We start from the raw sequence: 19,975 nt of genomic DNA, 5'->3' as shown, positions 1-19,975 counted from the left end.
CGAGTTGAGCCCACCATCTGCATATTAAATTAAAAAAGTAAACCGAGTCGAATGGACGCTCCTGTCATGCTGTCCGCCTGTATTGCTGTTGGATGCGATCAATGCGGAATGTAATAAGTAATGGGTGTGGGGCTGCATGCCCGATTTGGTCCAAACTGTATGTAAGTATTAGTGAATGTAATGAATTATATCTGCTACTACGTGTGGATGTAGCTACTTTTCGTCCTGGTTCAGCTTGCAAGAGAATTGTATGCTCATTGATGTTGACTGGAAGAGTATATTAGAGTATGGTACAATTTTGATCGCGAATCTATGACTTGTATTGTTAGCAATAGAGTATACTTAATCTCCTCTTTAACGTCCGCTCGCTGGAATCGGATCTCAAACCATCAGTTGTGCACATCAAATCATTAATTGTGTTGAGCTGGAGGAAGATACTGAACCTAGGTATTAGATAGAAAGTTATATAGTATGTTAAGATGTCATTCATATACTCATCTATCTGTTGACTGTGTAGTCCCCCACACATTAAGCTTTTGACCAAGTCTCGAACAACAGGGACGACTCCTAGCAATATATACATGTAAGCATCCTGAAGATTTAATGCTGGAGTTATTACCTGATTTGCATGTACTAACAATGTGATGATCATTTTCATATGTAGCTGAACGATCATCACACAAGGCGCCACCACAACGGCCAATACGATGACAACACCTTCGTCTCCTGTCTCTTCAAACGATGCATCCGATGATGATGAACGTGAAAAGCCCAATTTACATATTTTGCCAACTGAGCTCTTTTCGCTTACAATCGAGGCGGTCGATCGAAACACTCTAGGGTCACTCGCTCGTACATCGGAACATCTCGAATGTGGTATTCCCAATTCTGTACAAAAAAATCATCGTTGCCAAGCAGTCAAAGATCTTGGCTGGTATCAAAACGCAGACCATGTCAAAGAGATTTTGTAGCCTCATCGAAACGCTCGAAGTGAATGATTTCAGCGCTCTGGATAGTGTTTCCAACGTCAATAGAGCCAAATATGTCGATCAATAGCTGCATTAATATGGTGAACCTCATCATGGCAGAACCACGTCTAGTCAAGCCTCATAGAACTATATTTGGGCCGCTGATCTCATTCGTGAGGAATCGTCTAATATCTTTGGATATACGAGAGGTAATGACTTCTAGACTTGATGAAGTGTCATCTGGAGCAGTATGGATCAGCATGACAGAGTTCAAGCTAGACCATAATCCGTTTCCGCTCGGTGCTGCCAGGGATCGTCTGGCCCATTCCACGCTGGACTGTACGCCTTTACTCGAGCGCCTGGAGATTGGTGGTACGTTCCGTTGATCCTATAAAACACTTCGTATCAGGTGCAGAAGCCGACATTGATACGAAAGCACTACTTCCATTCTTGCCCAACTTGGAAACTTTGGAGTGCTGTACTACCTCCATCAACAATTAAAGATTTGATGTCATGGCAGAATATTGTATAAAGCTTCAGAATATAGAACTAGTCGACCGTTTTGGTGCTATGCCAGATACAATCGTCACCGAAGGATTGTAACCACCTCGATTTCCAAATCTACGTGGTATCAAAGTAGGAACAGAGTGGCTCGTCGAAAAGAGATTTCGGGAGAAATTTTTTTGAGAACGAAGTGGTATAAGGGCTCAACGTAACAATATCATAAAGCTGGAGAAGTTGGTGGTGAAACGTTGGCGTTTCGGTACCATGCCTGGTGATATTGTCTTGACACCTGCTGCTGCTGTAGAAGAGTTTGGGAAAATGTCAATTGAATAGGTAAAACCGCACCAGTAGAATGGTAGCAGCATCACATAACAACCTTTGCTGTGACCAAATAAACTATGGTAACAACAGACAGATGAGTAACGATTAAAAATCGTAACTTCGCTTGACGGCTTGATGCCTATAGAGCAGCAGACTTCTCTTTTCCTATGGCGCAACACGTCTGATAATGCTTCGTTGGCGTGTGTACAACGTGTCAAGTGCCAGTCTAGCTCAGCTAGATGTATGTGATATGTGATATGCAATAAAATTTCTCTTTCAGGACTCATTTGAGGCGGTACCTTTGTTCTTTCCCTTGTTGCTTCGCAGGATATCAAAAATCACTGTCGACAAGTAAAAGTTACTAATTCATACTATATATAGCAAGAAATTCAATGATGTCTCGACGACCTATGGGCGACGAACGCAACAGAACTCTATTTGTCGCAGGCTTCAGCTCCAGAACCAAGGCTCGAGACCTGGCACACGAATTCGAAAGGTAGCGATCATTCAGGACTTTATTTCATATTTTACTATTACCCAGATGCATGTCGAATATCGAGGAATTGCCACATCCATCATGTCAATGTGATACTCATACTTCCTTTCAACTCCCCCCTTTACCATCCTCGTCATCATCATCATCATCGTTCCAAAAAAAATGTTGACTTCTTCTTGACTGAAACAAACAAACAACCCATCCATCAATTACAGATATGGACGATTGATTCGTTGTGACATTCCTGCTCCAAAACCTGGTCGAAACCCGTAAGTCACTGTATAATAATGCCTCATTACCCACTCAACACATGTACACTACCAACGAGTGAAGGATCATACTCTATACACCCATACCCAAATCCTTATACCATCCACCTACTACATTCCTTCTTCCTCACCCATCAACCTCATAGATATGCCTTTGTTGAGTTTGAAGTTCCTCGTGATGCTGAAGATGCTATGGCTGACATGCAAGGTCGACGATTTGATGGTGCTCCTTTGACCATTCAAGTAAGTTTGATTACAGAGCTGTAGTAGAAGTGCTTGTTGCAGTCGCTACAACTGATTCAAGTGTCTGGCACAAGTGTCTGGCACATCATACACTATGTGTCTGATACCTGCACACGCAATATGTTTTATACTTGAACAACTCATACGCAAATCTGTACTCATTCATATACTCTCATCAACCATTAGTGGACAAAGGGAGCTCCTGGTCGCTCGTGGAGGTTGGGAGAAGATCAAGGCCCTCCGGGTCGCGGCCCTCCTCCTCAAGGAAGAGGTCGATCTCCTTCTCCCCGTCGTGGTCGCTCTCCTTCTCCTGGCTACCGTCGTGGCCCACCACCTCCTCGTGATGATCTTCCTCCCAGGCGCGAGTTCGACCTCCCAACTCGACGAATTGATGACTATGACCGAAGAGGCTCAGACATAGGTCGTGATGTGCGAGATATAAGGGATTTGAGAGATGACCGTGGTGCTGAACGTGATGATCGCCCTCCTACCTCAAACCTTCCCTCGGCTAACTCTGATCGTAGCTGGAACTAAAAAGTTTTGTGTATTCATCAATTGCAAGAACCCAAAAAGTGAGTCTTTTGTGTCTTGCTCTATGTGATTGTGTCGAATACATCGTCTTGTTTGCTGAACAACCAACTCAGACTTACATTTGCCCTCTCGTTTGACTCTTTGCTAGGCAGAGACCATGTAAAGAAAAAATGTGCCGAGTTTGCAACATATAGATTTTCGTAAAAGAGCACATTGCGTCCATTTTGTCAACCTTTGTTCAACCGTTGAAACACCATGCGGCCACGACTGCGAGGCGAGAGCAGGCTTATATTAATAGGAACCATCAGCCGAATCCATTATACTCTTTCGCCATGTAAAGGACGGCCATTGTCAACGAGTCAAGGACAAACAACCGACGAGAATAAAAAGACAATTTTAGAAGTTAGGCAGTATACGAAAAGAGGAAGAGTATCAGAATATACATCCTTCCAACCATCATCACCGGCCAATAGCAATGCATCTAATGGATCTAGCAGAACGACCGCATGGCATCAACAACCTTCATCATCATCAACATCACCAAAACATTATACTCGAGCACTAGACGAAAAGTTCCAACTAGCCTTTCTACCAAAGAACTACCATTCATCTGTAACAGCCGACTACATTCCATATTCCATCTACCAATTCCTGCACTCTGTGACGGGCACCATAACCGGAACACTGTCAACCCAAGCTCTCCTCCAAGCACTCGGCATGGGCGCTGCAACATCCATAGGACTAGCAGCTACCACAAACTGGATTATAAAAGACGGATTTGGACTCTTAGGTGGTGTCATATACGCTGCTGTAGTATCAAACAAGTTTGACGCTCAACCGAAACGATATAGATTTTATTCCGCATTGGCTCTACAAGCTGCTACAATACTAGAACTAGTGACTCCTATGGTCCCACACTTGTTTCTCCCACTAGCATCATTCTCAAACATTGCTAAAAACGTTGCATGGCTTGCATCATCTGCCACTCGAGCTGCAATGCATAGAGGATTTACAAAGGAGGATAATTTAGGTGATGTAACTGCTAAAGCTGGTGTGCAGGCTACCGCTGCTGGACTTGTGGGGACTGCTTTAGGTGTTGGTGTGTCGTGGGTTGTCGGGACGCAGCCGTGGATGTTGGGATTAGCATTCTTCCCCTTGTGTGTTGCTAATCTGGGGTTTGCGTATATGGCTAACGTGTGTGTTGTTACGAGGTCGTTGAATGTCACGAGAGCAGAGTTGGCGCTACGGCCTTTAATTGTTGATTTGGTCGCTACTACGCCATCAATGACTGATACTCAGCAGTCAAGTGATACCGCTACAACAACAACATATCAAACTATATCGACTCACAACGGTGACGACGACGATTGTATAATTACCCAAAAGACACCTACACCAGATGTCGTAGGACGTCAAGAATGGTTTTTGATGAAACAGCCATCTGAATTCAGTATTCCATTAATAATAGAAGCTCCGCTATCAAAGTATCTGCCTCGTCTTACGGAAACGGAAGCAGACGCTTTTGTGCATGGCAGATACGTGCCAAGTGGATGTCAATACCGTATACTGGTGGTTAATAAGAAGAATAAGGGTCGACGGGTGTATTTATGGCTTTTAGAGGATGCCAAGACTAAGGATGTTGTGGCTGCTATCTATCATTCATGTATATTGAGAGTCGTATTAGAGAAACATAGTAGTAGTGCTACTAGTGATGTTGATACCATACAAGCCATGGAACAAGCTAATGAACTGGCTCAACGGACATTTGAGCCAACGTTCACAGGATTGGCACAAAAGGGGTGGGACGTGATGAATGTGCATATTGAAGACAATGACATGAGGCTCGAGTTGATTAGTGGGCAACTCGCGAAACGAAAAATGCGTGATGCTAATAATGAGGAATGAAATCATAATAATAAGTAAACTGGTTAGTATTTTTGGTGTAAATAAGATATACATATGATATAAGCATCATTAATCTTGAGGCATAGTTGTTATTGTTGTTGTTGATGCGGGTATGATTGGTTTTGCTGGCTTTAAACAAAGTCCAAGTAGTAAGAGCATGAGAACTGGGAAGTAGCTTGTGATTGTTATGAGACCAAATCCATCGTGAGAAGAGTCTGGAGAGGCTTCTGCGAAACCGACGCCCAGAGATAGCGCAAATGCACATGTTAGAGCTATTACAAATGGGGTGAGTTTTTGGCCATGCCTTGACTTCGAATAAAACGGGGCTGGTGGATGCTTACGTCCAACGACGACCGCTCCAACATCCCACGCTACACTGAGAACTCCTTCATCAATCTTCAATCCTTGGAAGAGCGTTGCAGGTGCGCCGGTAAAGAGGTTTCGTATATACCACCAGTAGTGCTTGAAAGACCACTCAGATACGTTGGAGATGCATGATAATGGCACCACGACGACAATGAATCCACAAAGTATCCACTTGACGTCAAAATTGTATAGGATTTTCAAGAATCCGAAAGCTATTTTGAGAGTGTTTGGCAGTTAGGACCAATAACGACCAAAATACGACGGAAGTGTAACTACAAATTGCGTGTATACACACTCAATCCGAACGCCACTCCCATAGCAATACACCCCGTAAGAGATGCAACACTGTATCGGTTCTGCGTTACTACAGCAGCAGCTTCAGACAAGATCTTGACTCCCGGCTCGGCCACACAGACGACAAATCCAAGCACGAATACAATCAGTAATGCTACAGCGAGACCCCACGAGTATGGTAGTATGTTGTTGCCATACACAGTAGGCTGGAAGAGTCTTGGTAATGCACGACCCATAATCAGTCCTAAAGGAGACACGTGTGCCACACCTAGGTTGAAAAAAGCTAGTCCCACAGTGACTGAAAGTGTGCCGATAATCAATCCTAAGTGCCTGTGGGATTGAAACTTGAGGTACTGAAAGGCTTGCTTGAATCTGCTTCTACTTGGGAGCTTGTTGACTGGCAAAAGTGCATCCGGTGATAACGTTATATCAGTTGATCCTCGAACAAGCGATGCAGGTGGTGGTGGACCTATAGAGCTCATCGACCGACTTCTTGAACAATCCACGACTTGCAATCCCAAGAAACTGGTTGCCATTGGTGGAGGCCAACTACTGATAATTGATGCTTGGTCGTTTTGTATCTCATCGTGTGGGAATTTAACTACAATTGAGAAGGGCGATGGTGGTATTGAGAAATCTGGGTGTAATGGTGATGGTGGACGATTGTGATGTATTGCGTTTGGTGAATACGATTGTGCCGAGTCTGATCCATATGTCGGCGATGGTGGTCTTAGATAGTGCATTGTTGTTCCGTGACAAGACATAAATTCCGCTGCTGGAGCTAATAGTTGATGACTCAATACCGGTGTTAGGGACGGTGACCTACGTCTCATCATTATAGGTGTGGTGCTTGTTTTCTCTTCATCGAAGTCGTCTGCTGTTACGGCTATTATGACTGGTGGTACTATTGATGCCGTGAATCTTGTATCTTCATGTCCATCCTCGTCTCCTTCGAGGACTAATTCAGTCGACGAGTCAGGTTCCTTCATCATATCATCCACCAAATCAAGCTTAAGCATGAATTTCGCTACAATCAAGAGAAACGCGACTAGTGGTAGCACCGATCTCAATCCCCCTATCGTTGCGTCGAGAAACGAGCCGGCAAATGACTTGTCGGTTGTATTCGAATTACTCGTCGGCGTCAACAGTAACTGTCTCTTTACTTCGTCAACTCCAATGGTCAGATGTAACAAAACACTTAGACATTGCGTTGTAAGCACAGGTAGTATGCCAGCTAACGCAACTATTCCAAGCCCACGAACTTCGATTTCAGGTTTAATTTGTCGTGGATTACGGTGTGCCATGCCCATTCCAAGACAAAGTATTATCGGGACTGTTACGGGACCGGTTGTAGTCGCACCTGTTGTCAAGATGTAGAGCGTTTAGATTGTCGTAATAGTGAACATATCCTTTACAAAAAACCCCCGCACCGCAATCCCATGAGAAGGTCACTATGCTTGACAGCGGTCCTCCAGCTTGTAACAGACATAGCGAAGACACTACCGCTGATCCTAACGTGCCCAGTACTAGGTAGAGTAACGGACATCCGTGGTAGAATCTGAGTATGCTCAACACACAGGCTATGCCGACACCCATTGATATAACCTATTAGTAGTAGAAGATGAATGGGAAGCAAGAAGACTCATTATACAATCCTGCAGCTTGTTTTAAGCTTACTGCATATAGAGCTTCCTCCCACACGGTTAGTAAGTACATTACATAGGGAATGTCAGAGACTCCTTTAAAATTCGTAAGAGCTTGTAGCGAGGTTAACGAAGGTTCAGCATATGTAGCAAGTGATCCCAATAGAAACACAACGAGTCTTGCTAAACTTGGTGGTAGTTTCTGAATTAAATGTCTCCCAACCAATTCACTTATTGGCATGATGCACATGTTGACTCCTTCGAAATCTAAGTTGAGGGCGTGTTAGTGACCAAACAACGTTGCTCGTCTTGCTTGCGTCCGTTTATTTTTTTGCATTTATGAAACTCACATAAAAGCAAACCCAACAGGGTAAATCCAAATCCTTGCACGATATGACTGATACTTAAGTGTGAAGTAATCCCATATATGGATGCTGCTGAAATGATAAAGATTGGCAACAAAGACTGAAACAATTTCATTCGTGACAAGATCTGCATCAATAAATTATGGGAGAGAGTCAAGACTGTCCAGGCTGAAGAATTCCATGACGATGATTTGGGATGTTCTTGAGACACAGATTGATCTTCCATGTTTAGTCAAACTTTAGGTAGTTGAGCACCCTCCAAGCTTGTATGTTTTTTAATTTGTTGGCACCACTGGTCACTCCGACCAAAGAGCTTGGCATTTACTAATCAAGTTCGATTAGTCTTGACGTTTGTTCGGTTCTGCGTATTGTCTAATAGTCTATCTCGTTCAGTAGCACTTTTTCAACGAGTATTAGCGTTCGCGCCAGATTGAAGATTTCGTTAATGCTCTGGTGTTAGCGCAGTTACGGGAAGTCAAAAAGCCCAAAATGTGGTTGAACGGACGCCAAAAACAAACGGCTTATATGTGTAAAGATACAGTAGTTGACGTTGGATCCCTTGGAAGTTCTTCCAACACAAGTAACCGATACAAAACACGCAACTTTCCACAACGACGTCAATCGGTGAATAGGTTTGTAACAATCAAATGATGATCTCCGTAAACTTTGATGTCCTATGATTGGCCTCCTTGATGGATTCTTCACGAAGTTTGCTCGGAACGTTTCGTACACCACAGACACACGTTTTTGGGTTTTTCAGCAGACTTTAGATATCTGTCCACCAGTTCCAGTTAGAAGATTGAGTGGCTCTCCAGACACCTAGTTCGAGACTTAGACCAAAAAAGAGCTAATAGAGCAACAGAATGTCATGATACTGATACAATTACATTGCTTGCAACACTATGAGCATTTTATCGACAGCATAACCACAAGAATGACATCCAAGTCAAAGAAACAGCAGGAAGACGGTTTCGTATCTGTTCAAATCGTCATTCAACGAAAGTGAGTTGCAAACACAAATACACAAACCATTCGAGACGTTCATGAGTATATAATATTTGTGTATAGAAAACAACAAAGTCTAGTCACATTACGTACTGCTGCCACCATTCACTTCCTTTAAATATTCGTCATGAAGCTTAGATTGAGCATCATACTCCTTCACAGCTTTCTTGGCTTTTCCTTTTGATATCTCAGCACCAGCTGCATCATGTGTTGGAATGCCCTAACAAACCGAAATGAGGCATTAGTCAAGCGTCGCGTCTTTTTTGCTGCTACATAAGACGTTAAAGCATTACCTTTTCATCCCATCGTGAGTATTCACTGGTACGGAACAATTCACTCGGAGGAGTAGCCCCCTTAGCTAACCTTTCAGCTCTCTTGGCAGCAGCAGCTCGAGCAGCTTCTTCCTTCTTCAAGAGTTTTTCTTGTTCTTTTAGTCGTTTCTCGTCCCGTTGGGCTAGTAGTAGCTCTGGATCTACGAATTTGACTAGAGCTGTACCATCTGATAGTGTTTGGGTATGTGAGATACGCATTCTTCATAGTATTATCCTTCCTTTTCCCCCCTACCTTCACGATCATCCAAAGCAACTCCCAGCTCTGCCAATTGTTCATCTCTCAGCTTATCCGACAACGACAAGAACTGAATATGCGCTATACAATCAGTTGATTCGAGGTTATGAACATGCTTGCAACCCCGGACGAAAAGCAATATGAACCCTTACGTTGTTGCGATTTAGCTAATGATTCGACAGAATCAACAAAGCTTTTGACGACATGCAAATAAGGCCCTCTTATGTCGGCAGCCTTGATAGGAGAGAAGGCAGCATGAACGGCTTTATCTTGTCGAATGTTTTCAACCGCCGTTAAAAAGTCGGTATATGCTATGCGAGAAAAAAAAGTTCAGAGAGAGACTCCATATTAAGGATCGTTGAATACTCTCACAAACCTCCTTTCTGACGAGCCAAATCTCTAATCTTGTCTCTAAAAGCTGCTAGCGCTCTCATCTCACTCTGAACGATATCTTCCACATTACCACCACCACTACCACTCGTCGAATCTCCCAAGATACCGAACGTCTTGAGCATTCTATTGACGTATCTAGTTGTCTTTTCTAATATATCGGGATTCACACGAGCATTCTTGTCCTTGGCTTTAGCAGAAATGTAAATGTTTCCTGCCCCAATGAGGTCTGATATAGCACGTATGGCTTCTGGTGTATCAAATGAGTCACAGAGAGCAGCGTGGACGGTCATTTGTGATGATTTGAGACTATTACAAAATTGTCAAGTAATTGAAATCGTCTTTCGAATTCAAAACAAAAAAATGCCTCTCCTACGATCAATTGCTTACGAGTCACTAAGCCTCTTCTCATCATCACGGAAATTATGGGCTCCTGTAAACTTGGCTTCGGTTGACCTTGATTCTTGTATCAGAGATTTGGCATTCAACAAGAATTTCTAGACGAGGCAATGGTGGCGTTTGTCAATGCGCAAAAAAAATCCAAAGGTTGGTATAGCTAATTACATTGACAGCAGACTCAAACGACTTGGCACCAGCCATAGATCCTTCCGAATAATCCAACAATGAGCCCCAACTGTGCATCAGAAACATGTATCGAATTTGAACTGCTGAATATTGTTGGAGTGCCTCCTACAAAAAATGTGGCAAGCGTTGATAAGATCGTTGATAAGATGGAGCGCAGAAAAAGGGTACAAGAGTCCGAACGATCCAAACACTTACTCGAATGGTAATAAAGTTCTTGAGAGACTTGGACATTTTCTTCCCTTCAATATGCAAATGACCAGCATGCCAAAAGTAGTTGACCCATTGCGAATGATCATAATACGCCTAAGACAACAATGCAGAGACGGGCTTTTGGTCATTTCATTTTCCACATCATGCCAAAAAACCTTGGGAAGGACAGATGTACCTCAGATTGAGCAATCTCATTATCATGATGGGGAAACACCAAATCTATACCACCGGTATGCACATCAATCCTACTACCCAGCACTTCACTAGCCATAGTCGAACACTCTATATGCCATCCAGGTCTCCCTAAACCCCATGGGGAAGGCCAAGCAGGTTCACCGGGTTTAGACGATTTCCATAATGCGAAATCAGATGGTGATCGTTTCGCGATCCCTGAGCCAGTCAGGGATCCTTCACCCTCTGCGATTAAATCTAGGTTGTTTGCTGATGATGGCGCTAGTTTAGCGTATGTGTGGGTTGGTTTTTTCTGGAAGGATTGGGTGTCAAAGTATACTGATCCTTGTGCTTCGTATCTATGGTTCAGATACGTTTCGTGAGACCCAATGAGCCAAAACAACCACACAAACAAATATCGTACGCATATCCATTCTGCACTATGACTTCAGTCCATTCCACAATCTCTGGCACGTATTCACTGACACGTGTCAACACATCTGGACGACGAATCTAAAAACGAGCGACGAGGATAAGAATCTCGAGGGTGTTCGGTTGTTGTTCTGAACTGCATTTTTGTTACATTCAGTAGATCCATATCCTCGAAGTACAACTGCTCCCAATTTGCAGCAAACTCTCTGAATATCTTTGGCTCTGTAACCGTTGAGCCACTCTAGTGGGGAAGAAGAATATAAGACGTTCGTAGTTCCTTTCAGAAGCGGTTTAGGAGTAGCTTTTTTTTGCGTGATTCGTACTTGATTGTCCAAGTACTCTTTCAAAACATCTTGCGATGCATCGAGCAAAGATGTCACACTCTGCTTGTCTATATGTTTCAAGGCTTCATATGCCGCCGTCTATTGTAGCGTAATAGAGTGAGTTGGTCGAAAGAACAAAAAAAGCTATCAGCGATACTAGTGAATTACCGCAGATTTGAGGTACATGGAAAACTTCTCATCCTTTTCAGCAGCTTTCGGTATTCCATTCTTAGATACATCAGTTACTAGCTCTTCAAATGATGTCTTGAGTGTCTCTCCAGCCACGTAGTTGCATATTCTTTTTTGAACATAACGCGACCATGCCAAATCCACTTCATGAGTCAGTTCTGGCGTTATAGATGTGAATTGTTTCTTGTATTCAGCAAATAGATGTTCTTGTCTTGCTCCAATAATGATCTGATGTAGAAGGAGAAAAATAAATAAACGTGTGTGCGTAAATGTTTTCAGGATTTGACTTTTAGCTACCTTGTCATCGATATCAGTAATATTCATGACGTACATGACATCATAACCGAAATAATCTTCAAGAATCCTTCGAAGAATGTCAAAGCTCATGTAGTTCCTGCAGCAGGACCAAAAAAACATCAACATTGCGAATGAGCGTGACAAAACACGTTCCTTTTACCTTGCATGACCAAGATGTGACCAATTATAGACAGTAGGACCACAAGAATACCATCCAACAAAGTTTCCATTGATGGGGATGAACTCCTCCTACTCGACAAATGTTTTTCAGCTCATTATTCGTGATTTCGCTGTCCTCCAACAATTACAATAAAACAGCAACACGTACCTTTGTTTTCGTCAAAGTATTATAGACTTTTAGGACGGGCTTTGTGCTTTCAGGCTTGATCCATTTACCCTTGTCGCTCATATTGCAACAGCTCGAATTATGGCGAATGTACAAGTGAGCGAATCTAGTTCTGCTTGTGGTTGAATAAACTGAAAATAGGGGCGATGTTCGTGTTAATGATGATGCTTGGAGAACTCTCTTGAAACTAGTCAGGCCTTGATAACAAGTCATGCAAAAGTGGGAAGCTTGGTGACTGACGATGAAGGAGGTGAAATGCTTTCAGAAGACTTTAAACAATATCGTAGGAAGGGACAACAGGTTCCAAATATGAACCCGCTCACAAATGACATCAGCTTTCAGCCCTGTTCGCCCTGGTTACCATTCGGACTAGACATTAACTTCCAAAAACACGTCGAATCAATCGTCTTCCGGCACGCGACGCGTCTCACCGCTCTATATGGTAGTTCTGAAGCGGTTCAGCTCACTGTGAGCTTTGCTAGATCCTCCCTGACTGTGTCTCGTTTGTGAAGTTGACTTTGCACCCCATTGCTGGTCTTTTGTTGGTGTTTTTCAATACCGGTCGCACTTAAATATCTTCAGATTTCATTTTGAATCCTCGCATAAATACGATCTGACGCTGAACGTTCCTCTTGCGTCCATAAACTAAGACATCATTCTCATCGAATTGACACATTGCAGAGTAAGATCAAATGCATTACAAGACGTGCGCATTGCGATTATTGACAGCCCCACAGCATCTCCTTCGCAGAAGGCCTTTACTACAGGTCCGCCTGTCATCGTCTGCTCCAATTATGGATGTCAAGGAGTTTCGCAAGCGCGGCCATGAGGCTGTCGAAAGAATAGCAAAATACTACGAAGAGCTTGAAGCTGGTGATAAATACAAAGGTATTTCGGATCCTGTAATCCTTCGATTCGTTGTAATGCAATAGCTGGACGCAGCACATCTTGTGGCTCACTCGTTGACATTTTGGTTTTTCTAGTTCTGAGTGATGTTAAGCCTGGATATCTGAAATCCTTGCTTCCAGAACAAGCACCAGAAGGTGATTTTCTGTATGCGGTGGTGCAAGTCAAATCTAAAGACAACTGATTTTGACACTTTGTTTACCACTCGCCGCCGTAGAACCTGAAGCATGGGAGAGTATTTCAAGTGATTTTGAAAACAAAATCATGCCAGGTGTTACTCATTGGCAACATCCTTCATTCTTTGCTTTCTGTAAGACGTGAACTTGGCAAATAAGACTTGGGCTCTGTTGCTCACAACGCTGTTTTGAACAATAGATCCAGCCAATTCAAGCTTCCCAGGCATCTTGGGCGACATGTACTCTTCCATGATCAACTGCATCGCGTTCAACTGGCAAACATCTCCCTCCTGTACAGAACTAGAGACAGTCACACTCGATTGGGTCGCAAAGCTATGTAATTTAGATGCTGGCTTCTTATCAACTGGAAAAGGAGGCGGTGTTATTCAGGGATCTGCTTCTGAAGCAGTTTTGGTGGCAGTTATTGCTGCTCGTGAACGTGTGCTGGGAGCTATGAAGGCCAAAGGTGCTTCTGAAGCAGAACTAGCCAATGCTGCAAGTCGACTAGTAGCCTATGGATCAACACAGACTCATAGCTGTACAAAGAAGGCTTGTTTGATATTGAATTTGAAGTTCAAGAGTCTTGACGTTGACACCCAGTATCGATTACGTGGAGATACAGTGAAGGCAGCTGTAGAGCAAGATTTAGCAGCAGGATTGATACCGTTCTTTGTGACGGGTACTATTGGGACGACGTCAAGGTAAACGATGTGGCTACGTACTCTGCCCTTTTTTTTATAGCTTGCTGGCCTTCTTTTGGATTAAACCAATTGCCTTCACATAGTGGTGCAGTGGACGCTATACCTGAAATCGTGAAGGCTATCAGACCGCATGCTGATAGTATATGGCTGCATATTGATGCTGCTTATGCTGGATCAGCAATGACCTGTGCTGAACACCAATATCATCTTGCTGGAACTTCTGAAGCTGATTCTTTTAGTACGTCCAGATGTCGTGTATCTCAGTACTAGATTCTAACAGTTTTTTGTTCTCTTTTGAAGATTTTAATGCCCATAAATGGATGCTTACGAACTTCGATTGCTCCCTATTCTACGTCAAGGACAGGAGTCAATTGACGAATGCCCTGTCTCTCACACCCGCCTATTTACGTAATGCTGCATCAGATTCTGGGCTCGTGTTTGACTACAGGGACTGGCAACTTCCACTTGGAAGGAGGTTTAGGTCACTGAAGCTTTGGTTTGTGCTTCGAACATATGGAGCTAAGGGTATTCGTGCCCATATCCGCATGGTATGTCCCAGTTACTTCTAAAAGGGGCTGTGAGCATCGATTCAAACCTTTGACACGTTTTGTTGGTTCTATAGCACGTTGACCAAGCCCAACTCTTTCACAAACTCTTACTGTCAAGGACTGACTTATTCAAAGTCTTCACACCTCCAAGCTTTGCGTTGATGACTTTTCAGGTCCAACCTGCAAAGGGACAGACAATATCTGAAGCTACTCAGTCTACGTTGGAGACTTGTAATGCTAGTGGGAAGATGTTACTGACGCCGACAGAACTTGACGGACAATACGTTATAAGATTCGTACCTGGCAGTCGCTTGACGGAAAACCACCACATAGAACAAGCGTTCAAGTTCTTGACGGAGGTTGTGGAAAGAGGGAGATCGACGTCAGTCACGTCTAAACTGTAGTTGTTGTTGTTTGGATGAAGGAATATAATCTGATCTTAATATGAGCAAGGGTGTCAGAGCTCGTACTTGTGGTCATTTTTGAGTCTTTAAATTATATTTTGGATACGTTTCCTTGTTGTATTCTCGGACGGCGTCTCTGCATCTTTTGTTTGACACTAACTTCGCAAACAGCAAAATGAGGATCCATTCGCATCAGATAGCACTGTTGCTACTTTACTCTATCACGGTCTTCATTGGTTCCTTTATCCACTATACGTATGAGCCCAAAGATGCCTTCTGGGGCAGCTCCCGAAACATTCTTGTAAATTGAACATCTAGCTTTAGATCGAAAACGAATGAATTTACATGTATTCACATACATTCTCATTGTATAGAACAAAGTCTTTGTCAAATGGGCATGGGTAAGACGCCCTATGCATCAACATCAAACACGTTTTATGGTTTTTGTAACATTTTCTCCGTTTACAACTTAGGCATGGACAGCAACGCCTATACTAGCACTTATGGTGGCGACGGCAGTAAAAAGGCACGACAATCCGCTACCTGCCATCGCCAAATCCCTATTGAGGTGGACCTTTGCTACCTCGTATTGGCAAGTTGTTTTGCGAACGCTCGTTCCTTCAACGATCTCTAAGATTGAATCGCTTAAACTAGGTTTCTTATGACACAGTGGTTTCTAGGATCGTCAATACTTGATAGAATCCTAGTTGGAACTGGTGGAGAATGCGCGGACCCAATTCATATCACCATGCATCATTGTCGAAAGGTTGGCCGTCTTGCCGCAAAGCAACTTGTTCCAGAGCCTAATCATTTCATTCACCATAGCATGGTCATCAATGGTTTGGAGGATTCGACGTATCAGGGCACTGTCTGATCTTGATACACGCTTCGCTCTTCATCTGTGAAGAATTGTGGAACGTCATGTATCCTGTACGCGATTCAGCAAATGGAGAACGTGTTCCCGTCAATCATAATGTCTATCAAGGTCCTTTGGAACGTGCGTTAACCACCTTGTTGATCTTCTTGCTCTTTGTATGGTACATTATGTTGCTTGGTGAGTTGCCATCTCTGAGTAGGTTTTGCAAGGCAGAGGAACTAACAAGGTCTTGAGCAATTAGCTACGAGTGTCTTCTTTCACATATGGCAAGAGAAATTTGCTGGTGTCGTCGTAGGACTGGGTTATTGGCTAGTGGTGTACATTTACGGTTCTATATCAACGTTATAAATTGTCGCCCGAAAAGGAATGTAGTTAGCATAGAAAGTCGTGTAATATACCCATCTTGGACCTCATTATTTCGTGTTCTTGCGAACTTGTGTGATTTATACTTACTCGGACATGTTCGTACGAGTACGCGGCATTGAGCGCACTGCATGGAAAGCTCTAAGCATAAGAGCATCATCTTCTGCGTCGTCCCCAGAATGTTACATTACGCGGTTGACTGACGCAGACAAAGGCAAGTGAAATCACCAAACAGTTACAGATGAAGTGATGCAAATAAATTAACGTGATTTTATCGTTCATTAGGCATATCTGTATTGAATTTCAATAGGCCAGCTTCTAGAAATGCATTGGGCAAAGTCATGATGCAACAATTTCGTGAAGCTCTAGCTGAGCTTAAGTTCGACAGGTACACCCCCATTTGAGGAGCTTGGAGATCTTCATCATGATTTGACTAATGAGTTTTTGAATTTGATTTCGATATTTAGCACAACTCGTGTGGTGATTCTCAGAAGTTTGGTGGACAAGGTGTTTTGCGCTGGGGCAGATCTAAAGGTATACAGCTTATATTGGCAATGTATATTGTGGTGTTTTTGCTAAATGCACTGAATCTCTATCAGGAACGTCAAACTATGCCAATCCATGAAGTAGCTCCTTTTGTACATTCGCTTCGAAGCTCCTTTAATGAAGTCGAGGTACTACGACCTTTGAGTTGCAACTTTATTGTCCATCTATACACTGATTTTACTACGGAATCAGGCACTCCCAATGCCGACCATTGCGGCAATCGATGGAGCTGCGTTAGGTGGTGGCCTTGAATTGGCCCTTGCTGCCGATTTACGAGTTGCAGGTAAGCAGGAACAAAAAAACCATCGTCGAAGATCGTGCTATCGCCTCTCAAGCTATATTTGTCTATCAAAGGTGGTGGAGCTAAACTTGGTCTGCCAGAAACAAGACTCGCCATCATACCAGGGTAGATGATGATTTGGCAGTTTCGTCTTTATGACGAAGTATTCAATACTGCGATTTCGACAATAGGGCAGGAGGCACACAGCGCTTGCCACGATTCATAGGCGTCGCAAAAGCTAAAGAGCTTATATTTACGTGTCGAACACTTAATGCTAAGGAAGCTGAATCGCTTGGTATGGTCATGCATGATCTAATGACTTGGCACCCTTTTTTCACTCTTAATACTGTCCTTCTAGGTATAGTAAATCACGCTGTAGCTGCATCTGCATATGACAAGGCATTGGAATTGGCTCGAGAAATACTACCTCAAGGTTTGACTCGTACTTTGGCAGAGGTTCTTTGCGGGTCTAGTTTCTAACACATCTAGGTAAACAGGTCCAATTGCTCTACGTATGGCCAAAATTGCTGTTACTCGAGGACTGGAAACTGACATGTAAGTAACCGCAAGCAAAAAAGCTACAAGTGCTCTCTCATTATTGTGACGTGCCACTCACCATTTTCTCCACTTAGGACGACTGGAATGGCTATTGAAGAAGCTTGCTACGCTCAAGTAGTTCCAACAGAAGATCGCTTAGAAGGCTTGAAGGCATTCCGAGAAAAGAGGGTCCCTGTGTATCATGGTCGATGATTTAAAATATATTTGTCAATATGTCGCGTGTTGATCACTTGTTGTTCGTTACATGTTCAAATGTATGTACTACTCTCTTTTGTCAACTCTTTTTTTTGCAGAGCTGCGCCAAAAACAAACCTACCATACACCCGATGGCGACAATGGATATAGATCCAGTAGATGATGGCTTTCTTCCAGCCGTAAATACGTTTTCCAGTGGTGCTTCTCCCGCAGAGTCTCTGCATTCCAAAGTATTGTCACTGTTGCTGGCCTACACATCCGAGTCAGAGGCCAAGTCATTATTACAGCAAGTACGCTCATCGCAAACGTACTATCATCCAGAACATATCGATGGATGTAAGTACTTTGAGCTTTTGAAGCTTTCGAATTAACTGATCAAGCTTTTTCCCTGCACACATTTGACACCATTTTTCAAACCTCTCTTCATTTAGACATACCGATATCACTACTATTATCATTCAAAAAGATGCAAAAATTGACTCAGGACCTCCATCTCATTGCTCAAATAGCTGCCACATCACGAGCACTTCAAGTGCACGCAGATGGAACCAAGATACGACGAGTAACCAGTATAACAACACCAGCAGCACCTCCAGCTGGACTATCCTCATCCGCATATATAACAGCATATAAATTCGAATCCGATACCGTCAAACCCGAAGTAGCGCTCTACTTTGCCAACTTTGGTGTTGTCGTTGATGTCGATTTTATCAAACCGGGTGTAGCAGGAATCAAATTCTCGGATGATGCTGGGCTCGTGAATGCTATTACTGCTCCGCATCATAGGTTTCGAGGGGACGCGTTACATGTTGAGTGGATTGCGTCGTCTCATTTGGACATGTTGGAAGGGAAGGGGCGTATACCCAAGAATAAGAAAAAGGTGAATTATCCGAGACGCTTAGCTGGTCCATACCCATATACATGTAATCGTATACTCCATGTCGATGTATCTGGATTATGCTGGGATGCTATCGACGATGCCTCGGAATTGGATAAAGCTGCTGCCACAGTCACAACACTTCTTGAACCATACGCACATGTAGTCGGTGTCAGTCTCGAACGAGCAGGATCAGCCTACGTACGTTTCAAACAACCCATAGTTGACGACCTGCCCGTAATCATTGAACGATCTGGTGGGATATACTGGCCCGATAACGATTTATTGCTGCCTGTGCGTGTAGTCAAGGGTGATGAAGAACGAGTGTATTGGCATGTGACTAGTGCCAGAGAAGCTAAAGGGATGATTGCGAGACGACGATGGACCGTGAATGCTGTTGAAGCTGTATCTACCGGAACGAAACGTAAAGCTGCTGGTGATAATGCAGTGGATAATGATAGTGGTGTAGATGAGAATGGTAAACAGGTCAAACGTCGTCGTGGTCCCCGTGTGAAATCAGAGAATGAACCTAGTACGAGTGGTGTTGAGGATGTACTAGTGGTACAATCATCAGTGCAAGGTGCTAAACAGCACAGAAAGAAGAAGATGAACGGCAAGAAACAAGGGAAACGTGGGAAGAAGGCTGCTGCTGCTGTTATAAGTACTCCAAAGCCGGATTTGGCTGACATGCTAAATCAGTTGCTTTGATTCGAAGGGCAGATAGAAGTAGTCTTGTTCTTTATGTTTTTATCGATAGAATTCTCGTTGCATCGATTTCTTTATTACAAACCCTCTGATTTCATGGCCTTGCAAACTTCAATAGCTTCCAAGGTGGACCTATGAACGCAAGGTCCTTGGAGCCTCCTATCACCGTTCCGATCAATGCGTGATCTTTCGACACTACCCAGCACCTGAAAAGGCCTTTGTCAAGGTCCCAACTACCGTGTATTCACGAGTTCGAATACTCAGTGGCTTCACTTTCAACTCTGTTTTAATGCCATTGATATAACCGGTGGTTGCTCCTGTAGTCCTACCATATTTACGTACTTTATATCGCTCTTGGACGTAGCTTCCTTGGTCCCTTGAGGTGGAGTCTGGGTACTCAAAGCTTGGTTTGTAGAGTT

The 19,975-nt window shown here is 43.4% G+C and overlaps 5 protein-coding genes across 5 annotated transcripts; 4 read left to right on the top strand and 1 right to left on the bottom strand.

Moving 5' to 3' along the window:
* Positions 1-2,576: 2,576 nt before the first annotated feature.
* Positions 2,577-3,335, top strand: SmJEL517_g04419 (uncharacterized protein; the record flags this gene model as incomplete). The annotated part of the gene is made up of 2 exons (XM_031170347.1): positions 2,577-2,801; positions 2,988-3,335. 2 exons carry the CDS (start codon positions 2,577-2,579, stop codon positions 3,333-3,335), a joined length of 573 nt encoding a protein of 190 aa, XP_031023642.1.
* A 252-nt stretch (positions 3,336-3,587) lies between these two features.
* On the top strand, positions 3,588-5,237 carry SmJEL517_g04418 (uncharacterized protein; the record flags this gene model as incomplete). Its single annotated transcript, XM_031170346.1, has 1 exon — positions 3,588-5,237. One exon carries the CDS (start codon positions 3,588-3,590, stop codon positions 5,235-5,237), a length of 1,650 nt encoding a protein of 549 aa, XP_031023641.1.
* Positions 5,238-8,995: 3,758 nt separating this feature from the next.
* On the bottom strand, positions 8,996-12,483 carry SmJEL517_g04417 (cysteine---tRNA ligase; the record flags this gene model as incomplete). Its single annotated transcript, XM_031170345.1, has 16 exons — positions 8,996-9,130; positions 9,204-9,409; positions 9,475-9,558; positions 9,630-9,788; positions 9,854-10,176; positions 10,258-10,364; positions 10,432-10,557; positions 10,648-10,755; positions 10,838-11,192; positions 11,258-11,346; positions 11,417-11,506; positions 11,589-11,687; positions 11,757-12,005; positions 12,075-12,171; positions 12,235-12,323; positions 12,403-12,483. The coding sequence occupies 16 exons, from the start codon at positions 12,481-12,483 to the stop codon at positions 8,996-8,998; spliced, it is 2,397 nt and encodes a 798-aa protein (XP_031023640.1).
* A 731-nt stretch (positions 12,484-13,214) lies between these two features.
* On the top strand, positions 13,215-17,971 carry SmJEL517_g04416 (uncharacterized protein; the record flags this gene model as incomplete). Its single annotated transcript, XM_031170344.1, has 20 exons — positions 13,215-13,308; positions 13,404-13,463; positions 13,544-13,636; positions 13,702-14,203; positions 14,287-14,441; positions 14,504-14,751; positions 14,826-15,110; positions 15,530-15,556; positions 15,629-15,741; positions 15,810-15,921; positions 15,981-16,209; positions 16,681-16,783; positions 16,863-16,929; positions 16,995-17,069; positions 17,134-17,224; positions 17,296-17,347; positions 17,413-17,516; positions 17,580-17,654; positions 17,719-17,776; positions 17,854-17,971. The coding sequence occupies 20 exons, from the start codon at positions 13,215-13,217 to the stop codon at positions 17,969-17,971; spliced, it is 2,661 nt and encodes an 886-aa protein (XP_031023639.1).
* Positions 17,972-18,114: 143 nt separating this feature from the next.
* Positions 18,115-19,559, top strand: SmJEL517_g04415 (uncharacterized protein; the record flags this gene model as incomplete). Its single annotated transcript, XM_031170343.1, has 2 exons — positions 18,115-18,310; positions 18,406-19,559. The coding sequence occupies 2 exons, from the start codon at positions 18,115-18,117 to the stop codon at positions 19,557-19,559; spliced, it is 1,350 nt and encodes a 449-aa protein (XP_031023638.1).
* Positions 19,560-19,975: the final 416 nt, after the last annotated feature.

Source organism: Synchytrium microbalum, assembly GCF_006535985.1.
Source record: "Synchytrium microbalum strain JEL517 chromosome Unknown SmJEL517_scf0030, whole genome shotgun sequence".
Taxonomy (NCBI): domain Eukaryota; kingdom Fungi; phylum Chytridiomycota; class Chytridiomycetes; order Synchytriales; family Synchytriaceae; genus Synchytrium; species Synchytrium microbalum.
The sequence above is the reverse complement of the archived record's forward strand: the minus strand, read 5'-3'. Positions and strand labels throughout refer to the sequence as shown.